This window comes from Camelus dromedarius, chromosome 21, assembly GCF_036321535.1.
Source record: "Camelus dromedarius isolate mCamDro1 chromosome 21, mCamDro1.pat, whole genome shotgun sequence".
Classification (NCBI taxonomy): domain Eukaryota; kingdom Metazoa; phylum Chordata; class Mammalia; order Artiodactyla; family Camelidae; genus Camelus; species Camelus dromedarius.
This window is the reverse complement of record NC_087456.1, coordinates 19,424,350-19,446,755: the sequence shown is the minus strand read 5'-3', so window position 1 is coordinate 19,446,755 and position 22,406 is coordinate 19,424,350. Positions and strand designations below refer to the sequence as shown.

The 22,406-nt window shown below is 40.5% G+C and overlaps 1 protein-coding gene across 2 annotated transcripts in view; it reads left to right on the top strand.

Moving 5' to 3' along the window:
* SMYD3 (SET and MYND domain containing 3) overlaps nucleotides 1-22,406 on the top strand; it is a 558,077-nt gene that overhangs the window by 407,327 nt on the left and 128,344 nt on the right. For both annotated transcript variants that reach the window (XM_010992333.3, XM_031438496.2), the window contains 2 exons: nucleotides 18,620-18,687; nucleotides 20,260-20,362. In XM_010992333.3, the coding sequence (XP_010990635.1) occupies nucleotides 18,620-18,687; nucleotides 20,260-20,362 (171 nt within the window). The remainder of the gene's footprint in view (nucleotides 1-18,619; nucleotides 18,688-20,259; nucleotides 20,363-22,406) is intronic.

Sequence of the window (22,406 nt, the reverse complement as noted above, 5' to 3'; positions counted from 1 at the left end):
AGCCACCCTGCCTGGGCCTCATCTGTAAGATGAGGATAGCTGTGCTGCTGCCGGGGGTGTCTGGGAAGAGCACGCGGAAGGGTGCCCAGCTGTGGCCGACAGCAGCTCAGCCAGTCTTTCCTTTGTTCATGCAGAAGTTTTTGTCAAGCACCTTAGTGTATTCTAGGCCCTGTTCTAAGCAGAAGGTTATGTCAGTGAAGAAAGCAGACAGAAATGCTGGCTTTCCTGGAGCTTGCATTCTCATCATAAAGATTAACTGTAGTAGAATGAGTGTAGGAGGCACGAGACATCTCCTAATTCTACCGCCTCTCTCTCATTGGCGCTAAGGGTTCCTGAGGGCATGGTGTGAAAGCCACTGCAACAGGTCGTGCATCTCACCAGCCAGAACATTGTTCAGAGCTAGAGTGGGGAAAAAAAAAAGTGGAATTATATGGCAGCGTTTAAATTTTCCATGACTGACATAAACTCTTCCAGAAACATCAGGTAGGAGAGAAGAATGGATGAAGCCTGTGGTTGATGGTCCGGGTTACAGAGCTAATTGTTGACTTGCCTGCTTTTCCCTCCTTAGCCATCTTGAATGCTCACAGCTGGGTCTTACTTTGTGTCCAAACAAGTTGATACAGCAGGATGAAAGGATGAGGAGAAAATTTAGATCCAAAATGCTGACAAGATAAAAGTGCATCCTCTGAAGACTCACTCCCCTGAGAAAAAGAAGTTATTGCCCAGATATCTTCTTGTAGCCAGCTGATGGGAAAGTGGAAAACTCAAGAAAATTATTTGGTTGAAAATTGTGTTCTCAGAAATTAGGGTTGACTGTTTATATCAGATGAATGAGCACATGCAGCTCTGTGGAGAAGCCTGTGAAACTTCTGTGTTGTAGTGCCTGAAAAAAAATTGAGTAGATAATGAACCCTATTCTGTGATTATCTTGTTTTTTTCAGGTACCTACAAACACTTAAACCTTATCTATTTCTGACTTCCCTCAGTAATTTTCAAAGATATCTGGTAACATTTCACCAAAGTGAGTTGATTTTGAGGGAGAAAGAGGTTAGTTTTTTTGTTGGTTTTTTTACTGTTGCCATTTTAAGGGTCTAAATACTACAGAGAAGATCTTTGACATTCAATGGAATATGTCCCAAGACAGTTAAAAATTTCCAAATGTAAAAATGCCATATAGCATGCAATTCTCCCTTTCTCTCTCCCTGAAAACCATAAAGTGTAGTTGAAAATGCTTTTTTGAAACATTAAGTAATAGATATATAATGATTCCATAAATTCAGAATTAAAGCAATTAATAAAGCTAATTTCTGGCCATTCTTTAGACTGATTTACTTCTATCACTAACACTATTGGTTGGTTTTCAAGTCAGGATTGTTTTCAGGCAGAAAAAAGTTTTTGCCATTTTATCCCAGTTTCTGCTTTCATTTCAAAAAGCTAAGAATAACAAAACCTATGAATCAGTCATTAGGTAATAGACCTTTTCCCATGGACATCACCCTTACAGCAAGGAGTATTCAAATATCTTTCTGAATAAAATGACACACAAACGATCATGTATCTTGCACCTTCAGCATCAAGCATAGTCAAATATGCAAGTGTAAAATCTGTGAATACTAAATGTCTACTGTAGTGCAGCTGATTGAATTTTGTAAGTCAATACCAGTTTCCCTTTGGACTTGGATTTTACCTGCATTCATTTGTTGTATAATTTTTTTCCGCAAAAGTCATCCTATCCGAGGCACTCAAATAAAATATGTAGATTTTACTCAGTGTTTTCTCTGCATATCATACCTTATTGTTTAGAAAAAGGAGACTTGAGACAGAGAAAAAAGCACTAATGCAAGACAGATGGGCAGAGGACCTTGGGCACTGGTATGTCATATAGGAACACAGTAAATGATGGGAAAACAAACAGGTAATCTTTCTTAGAGTAGGAAGGCATTTTAGAGGCCATCCAGTTGGTCCCCTCTACCCAACTCTCTTTTCACCTTTGATTTTATAAATGGGGAAGCAGATGAAATGATGTATCTCCCTGCAGTCACACAGTGGAGTCAGGACCAGGACCAGGTTTTCTGACTCCTGTGTCTGTGTTCTTATTATCGTGGCACAGTAGCTTCTGAGATGTTGGCTCATCTTCATCAGAGAACTTTGGTCAGGAGCCATCTGGAACCATAGACCATCCAAGCTGGAGAGGGCATGTTAACTTACCTGCACCATTCCTCACTTGGTGCTAGGAGATCTTTACCATCCCTGATGATTATTACCTGTTCATGAGATGGACCAGCTCAGTTTTTAAAGATTTTCTATATTGGGATGCCGGTTATACTGACTCATTTGTCCCAGTTTTCTTCCTTGATGTATCAGTCACCGTACTGTATGCTAGTGATCCAAAGTGAAATAAAGTGTGGTTCCTCCCCTCCAGAAGTAACTTTATTGCTTAGTAGGGGAAACCAACCAGTAATGAGCAGTTGTGGTCCAGTGGGATAACTACTCTGGACGGTATGGACTTTGCTGTGCAGGAAAAGTATTTAAATCAGACTGGAACCAGGTGACGACAGCTTCCTGGAGGAGGTGACCATTAGGCTGGATTTTTGGAGTAGGACATAGATGAAGAAAGTAGAAGGGACATTTCAGACAAAGGAAAGAGCCTGCAGACAGACACGGCGGCATTCTCAACACATCACTCTGGAAGACAGCATGATGTTCTGCATGGCTGGAAGAAGTGAGATTTATGGCAAGTGACTGGAGAGAAGGAGAGGAAAGAAGTCAGGAGCCTCAGTGTCCACATCGAGCACGGTTGTATTGTCAGAATGGTATTTTATGGCCTTCAGCCCTTAAGGTGCCTTCACATTTAACTTGTTTTTTGGAGCATGAGGATCAGAAAACTCTGAATTAAAATCTTGATACCAATATTAGGCCTTTCTAAGTGTTAGTCTCCTCATCTGTAAAATGAGGGCCATAGGAACTTCTCCCAACTTTGGTGGAGATACAAGGATGTGTGAACACAGCTCGTTGCAGTGCCTGTTAACTGGCTCACTGTCACCATTAAACATCCCGGTGTCCCTTCTTTTCCTAAAGTCTCTGTAATAATTACATCCAGAGCCCCTACCTTGGCTGTTATGAACTCCGACATCAGACTGGGTTTTTTTTTTTCCTTTTTTTGCAAGGATTCTGTCACTTTAACCTAACCACACAATTCTACATTTTGGAGTGAAATTAAGTCCAGAGGAAGGATTTCCTTTATTACTTCTTAAGGCTTGAGGGAGAAAGTAATTAGAAAGGTAAGTTACGACTTTTCCAGATACGCTGCTGTCAGCAGGCTAATTAGAGGGTTTGGTGATGAGGATATCTGGAAGAGACAGACAGGAAGGTCAGGGAAGCTGTTGGATTTGATTGAAGTATGTGGCGCAGACAGTATTTATATGACAGATACATTTTGTTTGAAGAAGGATTTTGAACCTACGCAATATAGTAGCAGTACATCTGGAGCAGAGGGTGTGCGTTAGCTCCAGCACGTGTAAGAAATACAGCAACCCTAGGAAAGATCCAGCATATACCATAAAGAGTTGAATTATTTGCAGTGAAATGGTAGCTCAAATTAGAAAGGAGAATGCTTGCCTGGAGACAAGTTGAAGTTAAAGAATAAGGACTGGCCACCTTCTAATCCCTTCCAAGGACCCTCATCAAGAGAGGCAAGAGAGATGTGGATGCAGAGTGAGTCTAGAGGAGTGATGGGAGAGGGGACAATTTAATGACGGAACAGAAGTGAAGGGGAAGATGATGTGTAGGCTTTATTTGTGTGTCTGTTGTGTCAGAATAATGGCTTTTTCCATTCCTTCTTTTCCACACACCCCTTCCTTTCTTTTCGGCAAGTCAGGTCTAAATTGTGACCGTGGTAAATGATGACGTCAACTCAAAGTGAGATGAACTTCGCTGAAGGATACTCAAGTTCGTGGAAAAACTCGTTTGTTGTTGACAGTCTTTTCTTTACTTTTGGATTTAATTCCTTTTCATTGTTTTCTCTACCAGTTCTCTGGAAAGTGACTGACTAGTGCTGCAGGTAAACACATACTTATTTGGTTTGATGTCATTTGTCTCCCCTGCATCTTCACTGGCGGTGTCATCCTGAGGATTAGTTTCTGTTTCAGTAAAATGAGAAATACGGACTGATGGTGTGCTGGGGTGGTGATTATTTTTCCCGGGAATTGGTTCTACTGAAGAGCTAACATCAGATATGTTAAAAAAGGCAATAAGGAGGGCAGCTCAACTGCCTTAAAATAGGCTGTGATGTTCAAATGGTGACATGGTGAGAGACAGATCGTTGCCCAACAGAATGTAATTATCACTGGACCAAGTCAGAGCTTGAGATGCATAGGCAGAGAAGGGAAATGCGAAAGTCCGTTCTTACCACCAGCCCTAAATCCTTACCCGGTGTACCAGAGCAGACTCACCCAGAAGAAGGGAGTAGCAACGGAGACCGAGGGGAAGGTGAGGAGGGTTGCAGGGAGAGAGAAGGATTCTTGTGAACCTCAGTGATTGGTTAGGCACTTGAAAGTAAGCAGGGAGAATTAACACCATCAAAGGTTACAATCTGTCCTCCTAGTTTGTGGTAGGCATTCCCAGATCACAGTTCGCATTTTGTTATTTCACTCGCTCAAATCAGAATCTTCCATTTTATCTGAGTACCTGTCCAGGGCCAGTCTTAGGAGCTCACATTGTTTTCTGGATGAATGTCTCAGATGTTTACTGAGCATGCGCTGGGCTCAGAGGAGGAAGCCAGGATGAATCAGTTATTTTTTCCCTCAAGTTTGTTGATCTATTCAGAAAATATTTATGGAGGCTTACTATATGCCAGAAATGTGTAAAAAATATCATGATTTATTTATTTATCCTCCTGATAAGGAACATTTGAGCCATTTGCAGTTTTTGCATTTAAAAACTATGTTACCATGGACATTCTTCTCATATGTGCCTCCCCTTTGCAAGAGGTTCTCTTAGGTTGTGAGAATGAATGAACTATGGCTACACGCATCAATGTATGTGAATCTTAGGAACAGAATGTTGAGGCAAAAACCAAAAGCAAACACATACAAGTTGCAAAACAATAAATGCAGTATGGTTCAGTTTATAAGAAACCAAAGGCATGCAAAGATAAACAGTATGTTGTTTAAGGATACATGCATATGGGATAAGACTATCATAAAAACAAGGGAATAAGAAACACAAAATTAAGATAGTGGTTCTCTCTGGAAGATAGAGAGGGAATGAGGTGGGAGGGAATACCAAGGATATTGTCCTGTCCCACCAGTACTGGAAGGTCTGAGTAATTTCTGTTTATCCAGTGGGTGGTAGGTAAATGGAAACTTGACATACATTTATACTAAGTATTACATCTCTATTTTAAATATGTATTTAATTTTTTAATTTAAAATATTTTTAAAGGGAGATATGAATCACAACCTCAAGAAATTTATGGTTTATTGAAGTAGAAAAGACATATTAGCAAATAAATGCCACTAAGTGCTTAAGAGATATAACTAGTGGTGTTCAGTGGTTTACAGTCTAGTGGTAGAGATGGATTTTTACATAATTAGCTTCAGTTCAAAGTAGAAAGGAATAAATGCTGGACATAATATATGAATAAAGTGCCATATAGAGAAATTAATAGGGTCTAGGAGGGCTTCTTGAAGGAGGTGCCATTTAAGCCGAATCTTGAAGGCTGAATACAATTATGAGCAGCATAGATCATGATCGAAGTTTTTTTAAAAGAGGAAACACTGTAAACAAAGATAGACACCACATGGGTACAGGACATGATGGAAGGATGGCAGTAGGCCAATGTAACTGAAACAAACAGTCAGCACTGGGCGCAGTGGAAACATAGGATGAGGACAGATTGAGGACCTTTAATGCTATGCTGAAGAATTTTGTCTTTATTCTGCAGCCACTAGGTGGATCTCATATTTCTCTTTATCTGGTGGCAGTTTAAAGAATGGTTTGGAAAAGGATGGAGGATGGGAGTGGGAGGGAGGAGGTGGAGGCACAGAGATCTTCCCTTGGAAAGCTGTAAGCAAAAGATCATGAAGGTCCAACAGGTAGTGGAAATGGAAAGACAGGGATGAAGGTGAGAGGTGATACAGAGATCTGACCTGATCGGTAATTGAATTTGGAATGATCCACCACTTTCTTTATCTTACCTTTTTGCCTTGTTCTACATTGACTCCTGTATCTGTCTCATCTTGATCTGCATCCTTGATTTATTTAGTTGCCACATAGCAAGCAACTCAGGAAAGGAGTTGCCAACTATTTTACCTAGCATCTTTGAAACACTTGTCTGGGAAAGATTCACAATATTTGACAACTATAAATATTTATATCAGGGCAAATATGTAAAGACTAAGGAGAAATATGCTATTTCTAATTATAGTGTTGATCACTCAGGACTTGACCAACCACTTATCTCTGATTTAACTACACCAGTCAGTTAACATGTAAAGATACCTGATGTACCACGGTAGTTTCTTTTCACTTTAAAGTATTACGTTCATTAGCTATTTTATTTTTAATTATTCAAGGTAAAGAGGATTATTCTGTTCCAAAAAGTTAAACAGAAAATCTTTTTTTTTTTAATTTCAACAAAAATCATTGTTGAAAATCTTTCTGAAGTTCTACAATTTACTGAACACATTTTAACCCTACTTGCTGTTGAACTAGGAGGCTTCGTTTGTGATGGGTAGTACTGTGGTTGCAGAACAGGCCAGAAACTAGTCATAGAATACACTTTGGAAACCATAAGCAAGAGTTTTGTTATATTTGCTGTTTGTTCTTTAAAACTGAACCCTACACATAAATTTGCTACCCCTACCTCCTCTCCTCACAAAAACATCCTGAAAAATATTTTTAGTTTATTTAAAGATTTCATACAGTTGGAGTCCAGTATATCAATGTATAGACAAATTTCCCAATGTAGTAAATTTAAATATGGATGGAAAAAAAAAAAGGAATCTCACCTTGCTTTGTTTCTTTCTCTTAATAACACTGATCATAGTTTATATTCTGACCAAAGAGGTCTAACTATCTTGAATTCCTCTTTGGAAAAATAACAACACTTCACCCAAAGGTATTTATTTTTATCACTTTCTGGGATGCTTTGGGGATTTCATGATTACATGCCTGTCAAGTTCCTTTGTTTTAGATTCTTAAAGCCACCTGTTCAGCTGCTAATTGCTACCTACTCTGTCTGATAACTACCTTTCTGTTTTGAATCTAGTGCCTTACTTAAATCTTCAACTGAGCATACCTAGCCTTCACATTGATAGAGCATCTAGGGATGCACTGACCTCCACCTAAGGGAAGGTAGTTGGATATGTTCAGAAGGCTTTGGTTGGGACATGACACTATACGTGTTTGAGGGCATTTGGGGAATCTGAGGCTCATCATTTTAGGAAGAGTTTTGGGTTTTTTTTCCTATTTTAAGAAGAGTTTTTATGACTCTGCTGCTGTGTATAGCCAACATTTTGTCTGCCTTTAGCTTACTAAAAACCTGGTCTGTCTACATTATAATACAGAACATACTGTTAGTACGTGTCAACTTCCATAGTCTCTTTTGCACAGAAAAAAAAAATTCATTTTGCACAGAAATCCATGGTGGAAGCGGGGCGGGGGCAAGGAGGTGGGGAAGGTACCTTTCTTTAGTCATTCACAGCAGCATCTAGGGAGCCTGTGTCACAATCTGCTCAAATTAGTTTGATTGGAACAATGGTAACGAAGATGCCCATCGCCCGATACTCTCCCCATTTACTTAAAGCTACCTCTTCATTGATTTGCTTCTGATAATCAGCTCTCAGACTCATTGGGCTGAACTATCATCAGGCAGCCATGTAAAATCATTGTTATCTTTTCTCCTATTCTTGTCAATCTTTTAATTTTCTTCATGACAATCCAAATACACATCGATGATCAGTAATTCTCACTCTTTACTGTGAGCCTTTGTAACTTTTTTGTCATCAGCTCATTGTTCTTTTAATCTTCTCATGCGTTGTTTTCTTCTATATCCTTTTTGCTCCATTTCCCAAAATGATCCCTGCATTTCAGTTTTTTTAGACTTATCTTTTATTGGTAATGCTTTGGTTTATTTTCCCCCTTCAAACAGACTTTACAATAATCTCCACTTAGGGATATTTCTGTGCTGTTTTCTTTGAAACCAACATTTCTTTTCCTGCCATTGATGACTTACTATATTTTTTTTCATGAACAGCAGATTAATTCTCATTTGGACTGATATACTATTCATTGTCTCTGAATTCAAAGTTGGAAACCTCACATATGCAAATTCATTTATGTTTGCTTTAATTATCAAACTCTGTTTCCTTTAGCGAATATGTTCTGTTTTGCATTTAGATGTTGCAGGGAAATGGGGAGAGTATGTGCAAAAATAAGGCTGGAGGGGAAGAAAGAATCATTTGGAATTTGTTTTTTTTTTTTATTAAAAATAACTAATTAAATCTGTGTATAACCTAAGAAAAGGAAGACTCATGATTGTGAGGGTGACTGTTGGCTTTCACAAATTAGCGGATTCAGAGTTTCTTCTCTGTGGAGGCAGTAAGAGTGATCATCAGAAAGGACAATGCAAAGGAAGTGAGGAGTTTTCATAGTGAGACCACAGGCGTCATCATCTGACTTTTAATAGTTAGGATTTATCTATAGTCATGAAAAAATATTTTTAAAAAGGTAATCTGAAGAATATGTGTGCATTGTGATAAAGTGACCATTGAGTGGATAATTCACTCTCATATTTGTAGAACGAAGGAATGCAGTGGGCTCTTGGCCACCAACCAGTCTGGGTGGTGCTTTAGAAGCTCACCCCCTCCTTGGTACTGAGGGAACAAGGGCATTGCAGAAACACCAGCCCCCTGTATAGTTTCCATATGTCTTTGTGTATCTTTCTTCAGTTCCTTATGTTTTAAGTAGTCTTGAAGGTCAGTGCCCTCCATGAAAAATAGCCAACTAAGATTTCAGAGCAGAGCATTCAGTACCTATCTGTACGATTTTTCAGGCTAATGATGAGTGACTTTGAAATCTGTCCACAGCTTCTCTACCCAGACTATCCTCCTAAAGGCTTTCTCTTCATTATTGACAGAGAGCTATGTGGTAGGTGGGGAAAAAATGTGAACTTGGGTTTGAAAGTAACTAATTTAAATTCCATTCCAGGGGAAATTGTACTGCTTAACTCAGTATTGAAAGAAGACACTGGGAACATATGTGCATTAGGTCACCTCCAGAGTATAGCCAAATTTGACAAGACTGTTGACTTGGCTCAAGCAGTGTAGCTTTATATCAGGGCTGTCCTTTGGGTTTTGAGTGATTTAAGATAGTCTGTTCTATGGGCGGAAACGATGAACTGAGTGGTGGTGAATGCCTTTGGGTGATGCTGAGAGTCAAGGAGGGCAACCCAGTCTGTTCATGGGAGAGGTTCCAAGAGGTCAGAAACTCAGGGCCTGATGAGGCTGGGCTGACCCAAACGTCCCGTCCATCCTCAGATACTAGCTACATAGACCACGACTTATGTTCTTCCGGGAACCTGGGGGTGTACACAGCCACATTGTGTTTCATTAATTCCAAGATGCATATTTTTTCACAATTTTACCTCTTTGAAATTGGAATCGGTTTTACAGATGATAGCCTAACATAGTTTGTTAGTGGCTTTGCTTCATGGTACATCATATAATGGTGCGTCTTATGTTGGTTGAGTTTGTCTTATAATTGATGAACGGTGGTAATCATGATGATCTTGCTGCTGTTCACTAAACTTCCTCTGTGCCAGGAGCCCTTTTGAGGCCTCCTCATAATTCCTCTGGTTTCTAGCTTTCTGGTAGATTCTGCTCCTTTATTTCTGGGCACTTCCTAATCAAAATGAATGGGCCAATAATGTTGAAATGCAGATACATGCATAATTTAGCACATTTCACCCCATGTGAAGATACAGGTTCCCTGATGTTTTTATGTGATCAGGTGGGAAGGCAGAAGGCATTCATGAAACAAGAGAAAACGATCGTGCTTATCTGGGGGGAGATGGGAGGAGGGCCACGTGGGAGGGAGGAGTTCTTTCCAGTTCTGTCTCTGATCGTTCCATGTATGAATGCCTGCAAATACCGTGGCTGTCACGTGATGAAGTATCATGGCCTTGTTTTCTCCTTCCTTTAGCCACTTGCTCTTTTGTGGCTGATTGATCTTTCCAGCCTGCAGTAGGGAGAGAGCATCCTTCTCCCCATGGCACTAATTTGGTAAGGGTGGCTGGCTGCAGTCAGACAATGGGAGAGTGGAAAATTCAACGGCCATCCATTTTACTTTACGTCTCCCAGCTGGTCTTCAGTAATCCCCAGCAATCCTTTGAGCAAATGATCAGAGGATGAAGAGGCCAGTGGGCCTCCCAGGGCCCTGGAAGAGCAGCAGACTCATGTGCTTCTAAATTGATCTGACAGATCAGAGTGCAGCCGTGCATTATTGCAACTTGTATTTTGACACAGTGACTTACAAAGAAATATGGCCAATACTCAGCAAAATAATCTTTGGCTGCAGAAGGCTAACATTTGTCAGAACTGGAGAGAAATGTGACATTGTTTACATTCTGATTTCACTTCAGTCACTAGGCAAAATGGTGAAAGGGACAGTTTTTGCTCCTTGTTCCTGGTGCTGAACACTGTGTGTGGTACCTAATAGGTAGATAAGAAAGGGAGGGAGGACATTCTAGGCAGAGGGACTGGCCCGCCCTGCAGAGACCGGAAGGTGTGAAGAGTGGAAAATTCAGAGGACAGCATGGAAGGCAAACACCAGAGAAGAGAATATAAGATTTGGTGTAATTTGAAATAGTACCAGAAGAAAGGGCAAACAGGACAAAGGACACGGTGTCCTTGCTTGGAAATGCTACTGTCTGCTCTGGCTGGCTGGCTGTTTGTAACAGTGGCTGGAGGAAGCGGGGAGGGGCTGAGTATGAGCTACCTCTAAGAGAAAGGAGTAGGTGGGGATGAAGCCATGATTTATGTCCTCTTCTATTTGCTTCTGTATTTCTGAAAATAAAGGAGTGACCCTTGAGAGCTCACAAGAGGGTCGGTCCGAGCTCAGAGCCTAATTTCTTGCCTCCTCTTGATTACATAACTCAAGCTGCGACTCTCTCTAGTCTGACCAGTGTCCTCTGTTCCCTGGCTCCGGCTCACTCGGTTCATCAGGCAGTGTCCAGAGACTGGGTACGTGTGGAAACCCACAGAAGGATGGGCCCATGAGGTGCCCCCTCATCTGCCGCCTTCGCCTGCCAGAGACAGCTTTAGACACCTGTCACCAGGACACCCCAGTGCAGGCCCGGCCGCTTGTAGGTGAGGCACGTCCACCTCACGTGCTATGATGTGAAATCTATGCTTCCGGGGTCTCAATCCCTGAGATGTCAAGGATGATCAGGATGACAGACCTTTGCCTGCCAGAATTTCCCCCGGAAAGAATATTCACCTTAATTCCTACCTAGTGAGCATAACCTCAGTTTACACTTGAACTTGTCTTTTGTTGGGGGATTACATTAAACAGTTGGTTAGTGTTCAGTTTTATCTTTCACATGGAATACTTTTCTGGAGTTTTCTTTTCCCCATTAACTTGATGAAAAAACACCGGTGACTGGAGGCACACTCTGCTCTATCCAAGTCCGCCGCGGTCAGGTGAGACACAGCGCCTCGCATGCTTCATTTAAGAATTCAGTGCTGGAACTGAGAACAGTTACAGTGACAAGCACTGGCACCACCCAGGGGTAGATTCCTGCTCCAGTTCTACGGAAAGAGAATAACAAAACTAGATTATCATGTAAGAGAACATTTTTAGAGATTCTAGTTGAACAAAAGAATCTTTACGTGTGAGCTGTGGAAGCAGTTGATTTCATTATGATAATAAACTTTTTGGATTGGAACATGACTAAATGAAATTTTTAGTAGAAAAGTTTCTTATGTCAGAGCTGTGGAAACCTACAACAATATCCTGTAATAAATTATTTAAGAATTCATACTAGTTCTGAGCCTCTGGGTGTGGGAGGAAAAATGAAACAATGGAAATCATGTTCCAGGGCTTTATACTTTTATACATACTTGACAGACATCTGTCATAAGTGCTTTTTTCATCAGATGACTTATAAGGAGGTGAAATGCCAGGTGACGTCCTCAGGGGAAGAACAGTGGGCAAATTTATGAATATCACTCCTGTTTGGCTCTCTATTATCAAAGACAATTGTTGAAGATATAAGTTCTACTGTGAGTAAAGCTCTTAGAAAAATGAAAATGTGGGTGGATTTTAGAAAGCAAACATATTATATAAAGCGGCTTCATTTTGTGAGTCCTCATTTGCTAACATTTGGTAGTTTGACCTTGGGAAAGATGTGAAATTGGAAGCACAATTTTATGATTGCTATTCCCTCCCTCACTTCTGATCCTGGCCCTGACGTTGGTTTTAGCCTTGGCAAGTCATGGCTGAGCGTTTTGTGTGTTTAGTGTGCACTACTGTGACCACAGCTTGAGATGGGACAGACATTTATGAAGTTATGGAAATAGTACTTGAATGAATGTACCAGGGTCTATACACATTTCCAAGCATATTGTTATATGGAATATGGTAGTTTACTTAAATAAGATCATTTTATTTATTACTTGGCTTGTATTATAAAGTACATTTGCAAAATCGATAGTATTCATATAACATAAAGACAAAATTTTAATTGTCCATTTAACAAGTGGTACACATGATTTAATTTGCTTTCAATTAGTTTTGTGTGTCAAAAAAGCATTATTAAGACATAGATTTTTAAATGAGTATTTTTGGTTTGGCTTTAGGTAACATCATGGTTTCATGACCTAATGTTTACCATTCCTATCATATACTTTTTAAAAAAACTAGCTAGATTAGATTTTATAATTTTCCTGTTCTGTTTCTAAGTGATGAAGTAAGAGAAGGTTTTACGTGACTGGGTGCAAGCACATTTCAAATAACACACTGTAGACTTTAATAGTGTGCCTGCCATCTGCTAAAAACAAGATTATATACTCATCATATATTCTCTTTCTAACATTTTCTAAGTACTAGAGATGTCTTGAGTTACTATGAAAGATTTTTAACAAGATAGAAGTCATTATGTGGAGCATCTTGAGACAGATTTATAGAATTATCATTTCTGTGTTCCTCCTTAACCTGTTTTCTAACATCCTTGCTTGCTGTCTTTAGCCAATGGTCCATTAGGTTGGCAAATGAAATCTCATAGACTGTAATGTTGTGACGTCAGACCTCCGCCGGGCTAGCAGCGTGGTAGGCACGCAGCTCAGCGCTGGAGTCACAGCATCCTGCTTTGCCCCCACCACCTGAAAGCCTGCTCACTAACAAAACGTGGAGGCCCTCCACCGACTTCCTGATAAAGGGAAAATATGTTACACTACTCATCTTACTGGTTTTTAAAATTTATAATTCAAACAGGTGCCATAACCGTCCTTACTATTTGTACACCTTCTGGAAACACTTTTATGAACCCTGGGATTGTGATTTGTCTTTTGAGAAATGCTGCCTCCTGACTCTTGAGCTGACCTCCTTCCCCAGCCTGGTCCCCTTCCATCGTTCTTCTGGTTTGGAGACTGCAAAACCTTCATCTTCAGGGCTCAGGAAAGATTATCAATGAGTGACCAAGGGAGGGAGGGAGGTATTAGGAAAGCCTGATTTGAGTCACGGAAGAGGGATGACTATTTCCCATGCAGATAGGAGGGAGCCGGAGGTAAACATTTTAATCTCTTAAGGTTTATGAGAAGATTCAGAAAGAAGAATTCTGTGTTTCATTAAATATCACATTCTATGGGAAGAGAATAATATACCCTCACTAAAATACTTATCTTGCTTTTAAAGTTAGAGAATTATTAGTTCAAGGAGTAGGGGGGAAGGGCAGTTATTTTGTATGAAAACCTCTGCTTTTGGTTTTCATACCTGCCAACCATTCCTTCTTTCTTTCCTTTTATCCACAGAGCTTAATAAAACCAAATGCAGGAAGCCTCCTTTCTAAAATTTACCTTCAGTCCCTTTAATTAATAAATGCTGTGTTGACAAAAGTTCTGTGTCCTGAACATTCCCCTTCTGCTTCAAATAGAGAAATTTTAAAGGAGATGCATATGGTCTTTGAGGAAACCACTTTATATTTGTGTTCAGAAACTGAGTTCCCTTCTGTTTAAATGTGTTTTAAAATTTATATTTTTTGAAATTGAAAGCCTTCTTTGAAGTAGGCTAGAAGCCAGCGAGCACTCTTTGCACACAGACTAAGTTCTTTGTGAAAATCAGTAATTGGCCTGGGAGGAGGGTGGCTGGGAAGTGGATGGTCCCTTCTGTTAGAGTGTAAATTACTCCGTTCTTAATGGGTTGTGAGCTTTCTTCTGGCCCTTCACCTTTGCCATTAAAAGGCAATGGTATGTTGGTGATTTTCTCTTGTGTCTCAAACATCTTCATTTATCTAGTGCTCTAATAAAAGGCTTCTAGTTCAGAAAATCCGACAAAAAAATTGAAACTGAAATACTTGGTATTGATTGCTGCAGGGGAATTTTTAAACTCAAAACAAAAATGTCAGATTCTTGACCTAGAACCTGAACCAAATGACATAAGAATTCGATTTATAGACTGTTTTAAAGTTTACTTTTGTTTTTATTTGTTTGTTTTGGTTTTTAACAAAATATAGAGGTTCAGTGGCCACTTGTACTAGCTCACTAGGTTTTTTCACCCAGAAAGGCTGCAGTGTACCACTATAAAGGCTTTCAGCTATTTCAAAAGAAAAAATATGAAGAGTAAACATAACTTTACATTCAAAAATTATAAAACAACTAAAATATATGTTTTAATTTCGTGTCATGGGAAATATTCTTAAATACTCAAGCTTAGGTTTTAGAAAAAAAATCTTTTAACCTAATTGCTTTTTTATTGAAATAATTTCACTAATATGCTTTTCTAAATGTGTTTTTGTGTAGTCATTCATTAATTGTTTAATCTGTTTAATTTTTCTAAGAAAATGGTATATACAAAGATACTTTGAAAAGTGTTTAAACTTTTACTTCTTGGCTTTATTTATATTCTTTTATTTCTTGGTATCAAGAGCAGTTCCTTTCAAATTTTTAGTTGAGCACATATGGACATCTTATCTACCTCTTCTTTTGTTTAAAAAGGATAAAACCTGAGGGCTAACTCACATCCACCATTGTTATCAGTTATATATATCAAAAGTACTTCCTGTAACATTTTCTTAATTCAGATATTGCTGAATGAAACCAATATTTTTAATAAAAGTGGAAGTAAGCCAGAGGGTAAACTTTTTATTTGGTAGCTCAGTAACACTATCACATCACACCTCTCAAAAGAATACAAATGAGGAATTTGTCAAGAATTTGTTAAAGAAAATGTTAAAACAATCCTACTTACAGTGTGGAGTGGGGCAGAATGAGGGATGGTGACTGACTGATCATAATGAAAATAGGAAAAGGGAAAGAAGGGAGGAAAGTGAAGAATAAAAGGAAAAAATGCAAGAGAAGTGAAAGAGCAGAAGGACTATCGCTGATCCATTGATTCATTCATTTTTGCCAATATTTATTTTGTGCCAATGTATCAGGCCCTGGCATTTTAAGCAGAGACTCAAACAAGTCTTTGTGCTCTTCTGATGGGTAATACTGTCTCCCTCATCCAATGGACTCACAGAAAAGAGGATGAGACAAGAGATGAGCTAGAATGGAGAGAAAGAAAGGGCAAAAAGATGTGAGCAGAGGCATATGAAGATTGGTTGCCCAAGGACAAGCAAGATGGAAGATTAACTTTACTCACTCCTTTTCCTGGCCCAGAACTATGTCCATCTCCACTCTTCCATACCCGAAGGACACCTATGATGTGTTTCTGGTGTCTTCTCTGACTCTGTTTGGATAATCACTCTCTGGGGATGCTGAGGACCACACACATGCAGCCATCTACTTGGGGGAGAGGGGAACGTGTGTTAGTATGTGCATGTGCTAGGTGTTGTGCTAGGCACAGGAATACAATGGTGAATGAAACTCTATCACTGCCCTCTGAGTATTTTACAGTCTGTTGTGAATAGTGTGAAGTAAATGGGTAAATGATCCAATGTGATAAATGCTGCTAAAGAGATAAGTGAATGTCAGCGAAGTCTAGGGATCAGGAGGCCTTTACTGGAGAAGATAGCCAAGGTGGTATTTCCCCTTGTTAGCATTTCCTTTCTAAAAATTCCATCAGCATGCCTATTTTGGAAAAACCTTCAATTTGCTTTTTCAGAAAAAAATTTTAAATTTTGACTTGACTCAAAAGTTAGTAAATTAGATCTGTTTGACCTCGTTTTTCATTGGTGAGTTAATTGCTTCAGGTAAAGTCCTGATTACCCTTTTAAAAGATGTATTATAATTCATATCCCCCCCCCCCCGCCAAAACATTTATACCCATTTAAAAATGTTTAAAGTTTCAAAAAGAAAACACAGGATCCTTTGTCTTGTGTTTTTACCATCCATTTTATGCATAAATATGTATAGGCAATACACTGTTCCAGCTTAATATAAAACAGATGCCCCTAAAGCAATTTAACTAGGATGTGTTTAAAATATGTGTATGTACACCAGTTTATTTCCTGATTTGAAACTGCAGTTTCTTCAGACTTTTAGGGGAAAAATGCCAAATCATGATAGGTTGCACTACACTCCATCTAAGAGCTCTTTGGATCCATGGAAGGGGCTCAGAGGACTGAGTGCTTTTTTGTGCTTTATGTTCTTTGATGTAAACCTGATTTAGAGAAATTCCTTTTCACTGCTTTTTCCTTCACAGAAACTTTATCACAACAAGGCAGATCCATATGTAGCCACTGGTTCATCTCAAGTCTGCAGTGGCCTCATCTGTTTTCTTCTTAATGGGCTTTGTTCTGTTTTGTCCAAAGTTTATATCTCCAGCCCTAACTGCTCCCCTGAACTCTAATTGCTCATTCTTAGTCTTGGCTTGATGACTAATAAGCCACCTCAAGTTTGCCGTAACTGCAGCAGAACCGTTGGGCTTCCTCCCAATCCCCTGCAACCAGACCTGTTCCTTTCCTCACATATATGGCAACTATAATCTTGTTCAGGCCCAAACCTCGAGCATTATCCTTAACTCTTTTCATTCCCCACAAGCAGTCCATCAGTACCACCCGCTTCTCCCCACTTGTACTGCTACCAACCTCCAGGCCACTAGCATCTCTTCTCTGGGCTATGACCTTGGTCTCCTAACTGTGTCTTCTACTTCCACCCTTGTTTTTCTGTAGCCCATTCTCTACACAACATCCAGAGTGATCCTTTCAAAACAGAAACCAGATCCATTAATTCCTTGGCTCAGAATCAACATAGTGGTTTTCTGTCTCATTCAGAAGAAAATCCAAACATGGCTGTAAGTCCCTACGTGATCTAGTGACCTCTCTCATGTCATATTTTACACCTCTTCTTATGTACTCTGCTTTGGCCCCTCCTAACATTTTTGCTGTTACTCTGTACCCAAGAACATTCTACCTCAGGGCCTTTGCACTTGCTCTGACAGGAACCTTTATCACCTAGATAGGTGCATGTTCATTTCCACAGTTCCTTCAGGTCTCTGCTTAAATATCCTGAAGAACTTTCTTGAGCACTTTTTTCCTGCCCTTTTACTTTATTTCTTCACATGGGACATTTATTCACATGTGACATTTTTCTATTGTGTTTTTAATCTGTCTTCCCAATGGAACTTAAGCTCCATGAAGGCAGGGATTTTAGATTTTTTTTCTTCACTGTTCTGTCTTCAGCACCTGCCTGATGCAGTGATGTGTAGGTTTTTTGATTCTAAGTCCACTGCTCTTTCCATGGTTCTGTGTGGCCTTCCATAGGTTTTAGTTTCCCTGAATGTAGTGATTATATCGTTTATTTCTTTTGCCCCATCCCCGTATAGGGTATAGGACCCTTCTGTATACTCAGTGAGGGGTTCACATGCCTAGTAAATGCTGTGGCCTGGCTGAGTTACATCCTGTGCTGGTTGTGGTCTCTCATCAGCTTGGATCACAGATTCACTCAGGTTGTACTTCATTCTTTGTAGGAATAAAAGACAAGCTGCTGTTACTCATTAGATACCCAGTGGCATTTGGAAACTGTAGGCAGCTTGTTTGAGTGAAAAATCCAACATGGTGAGAGTCAAGTTTTCAATAAATAGATGTTTTGTATTCTGAATTTTGAACATTTCATGTATCTTCATAACTTGGTGGGGAGAGGATTATACTGTGCTGGTTTAAGCCTGGGTGTTGTTTGTGTGTGTGTGTGTGTTTTTTTAACAGGATGTTGATATTTTGTGTGTGTGTGTGTTTTTAACAGGATGTTGATATTTCTGCATTGAACTACCTGAAGTTCTTAAGGAAAGTGTGTCCCACATGTGTTCTTTTGCAAATAGAAGAGCATCCGTGTTTGGTTTGGGTCTTTACAGAGCAATGACTAGGAGGCTCCTACATTTCATTTTGAAAATTTTTGCTCTCTTGCCTGTGAAGTTTCTTAGGTGACTGGTGATCCTGACTGTCTCCCCTTTGTTTTTACAGGTGATCTGCAACTCTTTCACCATCTGTAACGCAGAGATGCAGGAAGTTGGTGTTGGCCTGTATCCTAGGTATGGTGGAGGGTATTTCGTTTACTGGAAGAAACAACTTTAAGTCCCACCCCGCTCCTCAACCTTTTAAAAGTAGTTAGAAAGGCTATTGCAGGCTGCTGGTCCAAGAGCCAAGCTTGAAACCTAATGATAAGTTACAAGAAGATGGAAAATGTGAAGTTTAAAGAAAACAGTTCTATAACTCCACATTATATGCTGTGGTATTAACAAAGAGGCAGAACTCAGACCTAAATTCTTGTTGTCCAGAACACTGGGGTAAAAAGTTGGGGATTGTGGGTACTAATAAACCATCAGGCTGAGATTTGGTCATGCCCCAACCCCTGCCCTGATCTGATTCCCCAACCTTGTGGGCTGAAGCATGTGATTATTTCAACAGACTTGCTATGCTGCACCAGTTGGGTGCATTTTGTCTCTTGGCTTAGCAGAGTCTGAGCCCCAGTGCTCCAGGAGGCAAGGAAACTTTAGGTTTGGGCCTTTTGAGGTGCCCTCTCTGGCTGTCACTGAGCTACTGGACTGTCTTTCCACGAGCACTCCAGGGCCACTCCCGATTTCATCTTGTTTTCATGCCGTTTAGGTCTGAATACAAATAGGGCCTTTCTTATTAACTGGGAATCTGAGAATTCAGCTTCTTTTCTTATTTCTCACATGTGATAAACTGCAGGTCTGTTGGTATTGGTCCTCAAAAAGCAGTAACAGGGAATGGTTCAGAGCATAGGCTCTGAGTTCCGACCCCCTGGTTCAAATTCAATCACCACTTTCTAGTTATGTGTCCTTGGGCAAGTCATTTAACTTCCAAGTGTCAGTTTCTCCGTCTGTAAGTGATCCTCATCAGATTATTGTGATGAATAAATTTGATAAACTTGCCCAAGTGCTAAGAAATTGCCTTCTACATAGCAAATGCTCACTTAATGGTTATTCTAATTATTATCAAATATAGTGGCAGCCTAAATTCATACCCTTCCTGGATGGTAAAAAATGCACCTCCAAGGTGATAAAAATGACTGGGCCAGGACCCAGATGCGTGAGGATCTAGTTACGTGATAACCTCAGCTTTCTATTGAAGAGGAGACACTCTTAATTATTCTTCAGAGTAGCTGTGAGTGTTCTGGTAAAGGTGGCAGTTCCTCCAAAAGAGCCCCACGAACGAGCTCCTGCATGGGAAGCTCAGTAAGTGATTATTGCCACATCCCGTCATCTCAGAAATTATTTCTTTTCTTTACAAGTCAGTTTTATCCCATCTTCATGTTGGATCACCTTATTGGCTGGTATCTAATGAGACAACTACCTCCCCATAGCCATCCCCCAAAAGGACTCAGAAAATGTTTTTATTAACAAACTTCCCTAATTAGCCTCCGTCTTGGGGAGCATTTCACTTCATATGAAGTGGGCCGGTGACACTTCTGTGAAAGCCCCCCCAGCCCCGAGCACTCAATCCCTGATACACGGTCCAGCCCTCCTGTCCCCCCACCCCTAAGCTGAAGTGTTTTTGTCCATTATATTCATTAAATTTAGATGTTTGACTCTCTCGACTGAGCCATGATGGTCTCCTTCTTTGTTTTCTTTTTCTTCCAGTATGTCTTTGCTCAATCACAGCTGTGACCCCAACTGTTCGATTGTGTTCAACGGGCCGCACCTCTTACTGCGTGCAGTCCGAGACATTGAGGCGGGAGAGGAGGTAAGGAACCCGTGTTGCCCGCTGCCTGGCCTCCTTTTCCATCAAAGACAGACCCATCCCTAAAACCAGTTGTGCTGGAGGAGGCAGCTTTTCATTGTCCTTCTGCCGAGGAGAAGATACATAGCCCCTCTACCCAGCGACTGATTTACCCGTCATTACTTCTCTCAGATTACAGACCACTAACTTTCTTCTTTGAATCACCATTGTTCTGGACGACAACAGTTCTGCTGGATGTGTGTGGGAGAGGAGGATGTAAGTTCTGTACCTGTGACAGTTCTGCAGCCTCTGACATCTCTGCCTGTGGGCATCCTGCCGTGGGCAGGGAGGGCAGCCCCGCTTGTGAATGAGATCCCAAAGGTTTACTGACTCCCAAAGTCACTAGTTGCATTTGGAAGTGACTCGTTTTTACCTTCACGTTGAAAAAGCAAACAAGTTGACTCTTTGGGGTTGTCGTTGGTCCTTTACAAACCCTCAACCTCTCTGGGTACCTGTCCAAGCAAAGATGTAAAGGGATTAGCAGACAGGAAGTATGACCCCCAGCAGTGAATTGGCCTCAGTCTTTCCAGTTCTGTGGCTGCCCAGGGTCTTGCAAGGCAGCTGCAGATGGGCTGCTTCGGGGCTACTGAACCAGAGCCTGATGGGGTTTGCACAGTTACTACCCTGAATTCTGGGCTATAGATATTTATGCTTTTCAGAACCCAGTTTCCTTCTACCTTCCAATTTACTAAAGTGGATATTTATTGCAAGGAAAACAGATGATCATAAGATTTTATTGCGTTTATGCAGCACTCGGCCAATAAAATCTAAACTCAGAGGTACCATATTTTATATAGACAGGGATTTGGCTTTGATAAAACTCCCTCCAAACTGATTTTCAACTGAATAAGCTGTCTCTGATATAGCCACTTACTGAATTTCCAGTTTTTAGGACCCATGTAGTAGGTACACTGGGATATCTGTCAACAAGGTGCAGAACTGAGATTTTTTTTTTCCTTGAGCCATATGTGATTTCAAGGCAGGTAAGAAGGGGACCACCATCCATTTTCATCAACATTAGTTTGGGAGCTGAGGGACAGCTGCCTTCTGATAATGATAGTGGTGGTGGTGTTTTACTAAATTAAAAAAAAAACAGGTAAGCAAACAGAAAAACTATTAGAAACAGCTGAAATTTTCAGAAACAACAAATTTCTTTATATCTTGTTTTCTCGGCTTGGCTGCCAATTATTCTCCTCAGTTGGTTTTCATTTAGTTGAAAAAACACTGTCAAAAGATGTTTATTTCATGTCCTTCTCTTTCCATCTCTGGAGTAACAAGCAAATCCTTCCTCTTGCCTGACACAGAGTTCAGCTCAGGCTCAGCACAGGGCCCTGCAGACCCAGATATCTTTCCCTGCGGCTTTATCAGAGCAGCTTCTCAACCAAGAGAGGATTCTCCCCATAAGTCCTTTTTATACCAGCTTGTTCGGAAAATACAAATTTTTCCCTACCATTATCCATGCCGTGGTGCATGACGTTGTCTCTGCTCAGTTGCCCTCCCTCTGTCTGCCCACCATTTCCACCTGACTTAATATTACACACCCGTCAAGGCCCTCTCCAACATCATCTCTTCTATAGAGATTTTCCTGATTTTCCAAATTAAAGGACACTCTTTTCCTCTGCAGTCTCTCTTACGGTGGTTGTTAACATTTCTTGGGTATTTATGCTGGCTCTGTTGGTGACTTCTCCATTCAGCTCCAAGCTCCATGATGACAGGCAATTGTATCTTATTGTGTCTCCCTTTAGTACCTGGCACTTGGCCTCACAGCCCAGAAGGCATTCTAGAACTCATTGCTGGACCAACTTTCTGTTCCATACTGTGAAGACCAGCAGTGTCTCACTGAGGGCACTGGTGGCATCCAGATGGAACCGCTGTGCATTGTGGAGGGCTGGTTACATTACTGAAGAAGCCTGGTGTCTAGTCCCTGCCCAGTTAGTGCTTGTAGCCACCTCAGCACCTAAAACACATCCTGCACACTTAAAACCTGCCCCTTGCGGCAGAGGTAGGA